We start from the raw sequence: 7131 nt of genomic DNA on the forward strand, positions 1-7131 counted from the left end.
TAATGTCTACAGGTGCATTCAATTAAGGTGATTAAGTCTGACCTGTGGAAGCAAAGAAACAGGTTACACTGCCGTAAAGCAGGCTTTCTAGTTTAAATTCAGATTTTTCAAACACTTTGACTTATGTTTTGTCTGAATGATGTGATGTGTGGATTATTGTCATGCCTTGTGATGTCATCCACAGCCCCTCAGTCTTTCTGAGGACGGCTCAGTGCTGGCTCTGACTCTGGTGTGAAACAGACACACTGAAGGACTACTCCTGAGCACACCACAAACACTGTTCTGTCCTCTTTCCCTGCAGATCCTGAAGGATTACGCTTCCACGCTGCATTTTAGTCATCCTTCTGTTCCTCCCAAAGGTAAGTTTCTCTCATACTTGCAGTTTTACAGAAAGTAGGCCACATGATTGTTGTTCAAACACTTTGGTTACAGGAGATCACATGTTTACGCCGAAGAGTGATATTGAATCCAGAACTTTATCCTTCAGACTATGCTGTGTGTTGCAGGATGTACATTTGAGTAGTAAGATATTAGATGGTAGAGGAAAAAAAAAAATCATGAATTAAATATATTTTGCAGTGTCGTTCAGTTGAAAAAGAAATATTGGAAAAAAAAAAAACTACCATCTATGAATTTTGTTCCAAGACTATTTTAAAAGCAATAATGCCCTGAATTCTTTGAAACATTCCTCAACCTTAAAATTTCTACTGGATCTTTTTCCACATTAGAACTTTTTATAATTCTTCAGGCGCTCTTCATGTAAATTAACTTTGAACTAGGTCCTAAATATTGATCTGAAGAGAAACAGTGTTGTTCATCCCACCGTTTTGTCACACCTAACAACAAAAGGCTGCTCAAACTGTACAGCTGTGAAAAGGAATTTCATGGTCTGTGTTTCTCATAGACGGCCCACATAATGAGGGAGTAACTTCATGATGAGTTATTAAGTGTCATTAGGGAGATACTGTCTTTGGGTGTGTTCAAGAAGAAATTTATCTCATAAACTGACAGATTTCCTGAATAAACAGTCAGAGGAGCTAGATATGGAGAAATGTTCTTGGTCTGTGTCCAACATGCAACATATAAGCATCCTCTTACATTTGGGCCTTTTTTATATAATTTTCAGCCAGTAATTTCACCACAGTTCTTCAGAAATCAAAAATGCCTATTTGGCGTTTTCTGATATTAAACTGATCCTTAAATACCTAAATAGCTGAACTCCTTGCCTGTTTCTAAAACCCTTTTGAGCGGCTGTATTTGTCGGTGCGATCAATATGCTGAACCTCTTAACTGCAAATGGTTCATGAATAAATTATTGTTGCGCTCTTGTCTTATTGAGGTGTTCCTATTTGTCGAGCTCCATGCAGGATTCAAATTTGACATCGTTAGAAAGACCTGAACACAATCGTGAATCAGTTCTTGAGGGAGTAGATCAAATGTAGACAGTGTCACTGGCGGCCGTCGGTACATCCATCCAATCAAAGCAGGACACTCTTCATGCTGGCAAAACAAACTCATAGTTTTCCAAACGTTTCCATTTGATGTCTATTATTGACTGCTTGACATTTAGATCAGCATATAAAACATTCAGTGAGCTGACAGTTATTTCTGGACAGGTTTGCAGCACATGCTCTTTCTGTATCTGCCATGTTGACAGCTTTTAGCTGCTCCTTGGTTAAAATTGCTCAACAGGCATAATAAGCATGCAGGAAGGAAGCTGTGTGGAACAGAGGAAGCTAAAGGACACGACTGTAACCCCCCATGCACAAAAAGGAGAAACCTGCCATCATAAAATAAAAACATGGGATCAGAGCTATAGATTTACTGCTGTTTACATTACTTTTCTGAGGCAGAGGTTACATCTCAGTAAAAATAGGATGGAATTTGTGACTTTCACAGCAATATTTGCATTAACAGCATCTTTTTATAATTTTTATATAAAATTAGTTATTTACAACATGTGAGCATTAATAAACAAAACATTGGCAAGATTTAAGAGTTTAGAAATAAATTATAAAAAATACAAATGAAATAACACATTTCAGATTGTACCAGAACTTAAATCAGGGAGTTCTGGATCATGTTAGCAGCTGCTGCCACTCAGGAAGCATCATTCCTGTTGAACTCGGTGGGGGAACTATTTGGGATGGTGCTGACATTTTTACCTGTTCCTCCACATTGTGTAAAAATAACATCATTCTGAGAGAAGGGGAGTCCTCAGTGTGTCTCCTTTGTGTACGTTTTTTATTATTTTTATTTATAGATAACAGTGTTAATATTCCATAGATGGACCTGAGCTGCGTTCTGTTTCTTCTGCTGTTGTGCTCCTTCAAGAAGGTAACTTTGATGTGATGTATGCTGTTTTTAGGAATTGGGAACAGTTAATAAATTTCAAGGTCCTCCCTCAAACAAATTGGTCTCTTAAAGTTGCATTTTGTTTCTAGTGTCTGGTAGTGTTGGCAAACTCCACCAATAATTCACACGCGGCGCATCCGGAAGAACATCCCTTTATAGGGACCAAAATTCTCACAGCCCAGTACGAATGTTTCCAGCAGATGATAAAAGAATCGCACCGTCCATCGAAAGCTGCAGGTGAGGAGAACGTCACAGACTGTGGTAGACTGTTACGTTTCTGTATTACTGTGTGCATCCTCCTCACAGCAGGGCCGGTGTGCAACACAACGTGGGATGGATGGCTGTGTTGGGATGCAACTGAGGCGGGCCTTGCAAACCAGAGCTGTCCAGACTACTATGACGACTTTGACACTTCTGGTAGATTTCTCAGCCTTTCTTGATTTCCATCGATACACTGTCATCGTTATCGTTCATTCAAAAGTTGAAGGTGTAAAAATCAAGCCATTATGTTGACGACAAAACTAGAACTGATCTTGTCTGTGCATTGAAGCTGGGACATTAAGAGGCAACTAACTAAAATCTGGTTTGATTTGTACTGGAAGAATGTAAATGTAGATTTTTATTTATGGTTGTATTAATCAAACGGACTCATACGATAACAGAAATAAAAATCAAAATATTCAGATGTTAGTCTCTTCCACTGATCTAAAATTTGTTCTCAGCGATGGCGTTCAAGGTCTGCACAGAGAGCGGTGAGTGGGGGCGCCACCCAGAGAGTAAGAGGACGTGGACCAACTACTCAAACTGCCAAAGCAGCGCTCCACATCACACGAAGGTCAGAGGGAATACACACACAAACCAGAGCAGCTTCATCGATTGTGTCTGCAGAAAATATTGAGTGGTGTGCGTTTTATTTCAGGTGGTCATGACTCACTTCTACCTGGTCATGATTGGTCAAGGACTGTCTCTGGTGTCTTTGCTCATATCTTTAGGAATATTCTTCTATTTTAAGTAAGTGTTACACTTCTTTTTATATGAAATGTATGTGTTGAAGAATTTGCTGCAGACTTCTAACAAAGCTTCTTTAATCAGGGTTGATATGTTAATGATTTTCCATCAAAGGGTTAGTTTACTGTTACAGGATAACAGGACACCAGGACTGAAGAAACAAATATTTTGGTCCAGATAATGTAAATCGTAAATCATTCTCTTAATGTATACTGTTTACTTTAGAGCTTTGTGTCTGTCACCATAAGTTGACTTATTGGAGACTAATCTGTGGCTGGCCTAACTCATGCTAATAAAATGCCATTGCCTGTCATGTCCCTCAGGAGTCTGAGCTGCCAGAGAATAACGCTCCATAAAAACCTCTTCTTCTCATTCGTGCTGAACTCCGTCATCACCGTCATCTGGCTGAAAAAACAAGGCCACATGGACGGCTCTGTGAGTGATCAGACTTTTCTGTCTGTCAGCTTCCAGAAGTCCACGTGCTCACGTTTCCTCCTCCCTCCTTCCAGGCCAGCTGTAAGCTGATCATGTTCATCCACATGTATCTGATGAGCTGCAACTACTTCTGGATGCTGTGTGAAGGAATCTACCTGCACACTCTCATTGTGGTGGCTGTGTTTGCAGAAAAGCAACATCTCATCTGGTATTACCTGCTGGGGTGGGGTGAGTAAGGATCCACGCAGATATCTCTCCATCCGCAACTCAAACCCCACAAATGCTCCAAATTGGGTTTTGTAGGTTTTCCACTGGTGCCGTCGGTGATACATTCGATAGCACGCCAATTCTACTACAACGACAAGTGAGTTGTCACCTTTCATCCACACACTAGTATTAAATGAAGTCATTCCTTCCACATAGTGATTTAAAATTTTTGCTTTCATAGCTGCTGGATCAGCTCAGATACTGCTTTGCTCTACATCATCCATGGCCCCATCTGCTCTGCTCTGGTGGTGAGTCCTGATCCAGAACCATAACAGACCAGGAAGACGTTTGGGGGGGAACGTAGATATAATTAAGTCAAAGTGTAATAAAGTCTTACCTTGGGCCATCATCAAGATTAAGGCTGGTGGAAAAGATTAACCTTTTGATCATACAGTTTCATCTTTTTCATTCCATCCTCTTCATGTCTTGTCTTTTGACTCCAGGTGAACCTTTTCTTCCTCCTGAACATCATTCGGGTTCTCATCACCAAGCTGAGAGTGACGCACCAAGCCGAGTCCAGCCTGTACATGAGGGCAGTGAGAGCCACCCTGATCCTCATCCCTCTGCTCGGCATCCAGTTCGTCCTGGTCCCCTACAAGCCCCAAGGAAACTTCGCCTTCGAGATCTACCAGTACATCATGAACATCCTCATGCATTACCAGGTCAGCATGCCATCATGATTCAGATAGATGCCACACAGACTGAAGAGAAGTCTGCATGAGTAAAAGCCCTCCTGAGTTCTGATCCATGTGGAAATATTCTGTATGTTGCAGTGCTGGTTCCAAAAAAGAAATAAATAAAAAAATTCAGGCGAAGAACACAAATATGAGACACTGTGGACCTCTGCAGCTGTTTCAGCTTAAAGGATTTCCCTTCTTGAGTATTTTCTCAAACTTTCTATTTTCCCACCACAGGGCCTCCTGGTTTCCACAATATTCTGCTTCTTTAACGGCGAGGTGAGATTTGTTTCCTTCAGCATGACGGTTTGAATTTTTATTTTATTATATGTGCAGTTTAGTTTTTTTTTTTTTTTTTTCCTCTCCCCCTCACAACGGTGTGACCTCCTTAACCTGTCTGCCATGTCGTCTTCCTTGTCTCCTTCCAGGTCCAGAGTGTTCTGCGGAGACACTGGAACCAGCAGCGGATGCAGCTCAGCGGCACGTTCTCCAACGCCGACTTCTTCCGCCCGGCCTCCTACGTGGCGTCTTCGCTCACAGAGGTCCACCGCTGCTACAGCATCGAAAGCCACACAGAGCGCACAAATGGCAAGAGCTACCCGGACATCCTGAGACTGGACAGCCCTTTCGTGTGAAGGTGGCCCTCAGCAAAGACTGGTTATTTTTATTTTTATTTTTTTTTTTTTTTTTAGTTTTCAATTTAGTTTTTTGACTCCTCCTGAGGTGTTACGAAGAGTGATGTTGGCCGTTTACTTGGAGTCTTGCTACTGTTCATGACAACTGAGTAGCTTTGTAACTTTAACATTTTTCACCCCCCACCCCCCCAAAAAAGGTTTCTCTCACCAATATAACAAAACAGAAGGAGCTTGTGAACACAGATCCTAATATACTCAAAAGGGGCTGTTGATGGACATGAATCAACCAGCCTCAGCAGCAATCATCAATTTGGATCACGTGGAATAAACTTGAAGAGCAAGAAGCTTCTGCTGAGCTGTCCAGATTGTCTGGGCACGTAAATGTGGAGGGGATCTTCTTTGTGGGTTAATGCAAACATCTGAGTTTGAGTCTGCTGCACGTTAGTTTGCAGCTCACTGAAGGCTGAGCACAGGTGACAGACTGAAAGTAGACTCAAAGCAGCAGGTCAGGTGTGACTTCTGTGGCGGGCAGGAAAATGTAGAAAATAATCAACCATATAATGACAGACAGGAACGGAAGCCTACATGGTCCAGATTTGTGTTCAGCTGGACTTCGCTGTTTTACATTTCATATCTAATTATTCCAAAATGCTGGAGAGATGCTTGTGAGGGAGAACAGGGAGTGAAGAGTGCTTGTGTTTGTACATATTTGTGATTGTGTATGAGTTTGACACATATCAAGGCACAAACTATGAATCACTTCATTGTATTTAGGCTGCCCTTTTGTGTACTTTGCATATTTTCTCCGCTCATTTAGAGGCATCGCTGTCAGCCGTGCAGTCAAACACACAAATCACAGATCAGTTCATGATAAAGACATTTCATCTTACAGGTTTTTAGATTAGCACATCGAACCCAGCAGGAACTGACTTAAAAATAGCGTCACCAGTACCACTACTATCTAGTTGGATTGGAGCACTTTACTTCCTGTCAGGGCAGAAAAGTGAAGAGCTGCTGGTTTCGGCCTTCAAATTCAGGAAGTACGGTCTGTAGTGCTCAAATAGTATTTTGATGTTGCAAATCGCTGAAAGAACAAACAAGCTGAGGTTTAGATCAGGAGGTTGCAAGACAGTGAGGATTATTAACCATCGCAATTGGTATCAGAGTTCTTCAGAACGCTCACTAGCACATGTGTTGAATTTTGCAGTCATAGAAACCCTGAATTCAGTTTGGAGTACACCGTATGTTACACTGGACGTGGCGACACTGTTCGTCTGGAGCTTTACTCTACTGCTTTCTTAAACAAATGGCACCAAAATATTTAATCCCAACTGGACTTGATGTTAAAAACATTAGAGGTGTGTTTCCCAAAGTCCAGGCTCATTCTCACTTTTGTATCATAGTTCTGTCCTGATGACGCTTGTTTATACTGAAGTAATAATTCTGTAAATAAAAGATAAGGTTTTTAACGGAGATTCAGTACGAAGAGTCACTATTTCATTCCCTATTACAGTCCGTCACTTCACGGTTCAGTTTTAAAATAATTCATTCTCGTCAAAGACAAAGGGAAGAAAATATGTAATTGTCTTTTTTCCCAACATATCTAATTAAGGGTGGGATTTCCTCGTCTGACCCAAGAAAGTCTTTCCCACTGAAATGAATATTGTTTCCAGACAAAGAAGGGCGTGTTTAGTGTCTGTTCCTCATCCAAAACATATACGGACAGGTACAATTAGGAAATCCCAAAGGAAAAG

At 41.2% G+C, this 7131-nt stretch overlaps 1 protein-coding gene across 2 annotated transcripts; it reads left to right on the forward strand.

The window, feature by feature from the left end:
- The first annotated feature begins 220 nt into the window (after window positions 1-220).
- Window positions 221-6852, forward strand: calcrlb (calcitonin receptor-like b). 2 transcript variants are annotated; one of them, XM_029517521.1, is made up of 13 exons: window positions 221-359; window positions 2287-2337; window positions 2445-2592; window positions 2662-2772; window positions 3078-3190; window positions 3275-3366; window positions 3687-3798; window positions 3873-4026; window positions 4102-4162; window positions 4247-4313; window positions 4509-4727; window positions 4980-5021; window positions 5171-6852. In XM_029517521.1, the coding sequence occupies exons 2-13, from the start codon at window positions 2287-2289 to the stop codon at window positions 5375-5377; spliced, it is 1377 nt and encodes a 458-aa protein (XP_029373381.1). In that variant the 5' UTR covers window positions 221-359; the 3' UTR covers window positions 5378-6852. The 2 variants fall into 2 exon arrangements, with proteins under 2 accessions (XP_029373381.1, XP_029373391.1); XM_029517531.1 differs by having other exon boundaries at window positions 2665-2772.
- The last annotated feature ends 279 nt before the right edge of the window (window positions 6853-7131 follow it).

The sequence above is a fragment of the Echeneis naucrates genome, chromosome 2 (assembly GCF_900963305.1).
Source record: "Echeneis naucrates chromosome 2, fEcheNa1.1, whole genome shotgun sequence".
Classification (NCBI taxonomy): Eukaryota; Metazoa; Chordata; class Actinopteri; order Carangiformes; family Echeneidae; genus Echeneis; species Echeneis naucrates.

What these genes read in the sequence shown, in the direction of transcription:
- calcrlb (XM_029517521.1), top strand. Translation starts at nt 2,287, where the DNA reads ATGGACCTGAGCTGCGTTCTGTTTCTTCTGCTGTTGTGCTCCTTCAAG. An exon ending in CCGTCCATCGAAAGCTGCAG is followed by an intron (nt 2,593 to 2,661) that starts GTGAGGAGAACG and finishes TCCTCCTCACAG; the next exon opens with CAGGGCCGGTGTGCAACACA. An exon ending in GTATTACCTGCTGGGGTGGG is followed by an intron (nt 4,027 to 4,101) that starts GTGAGTAAGGAT and finishes TGGGTTTTGTAG; the next exon opens with GTTTTCCACTGGTGCCGTCG.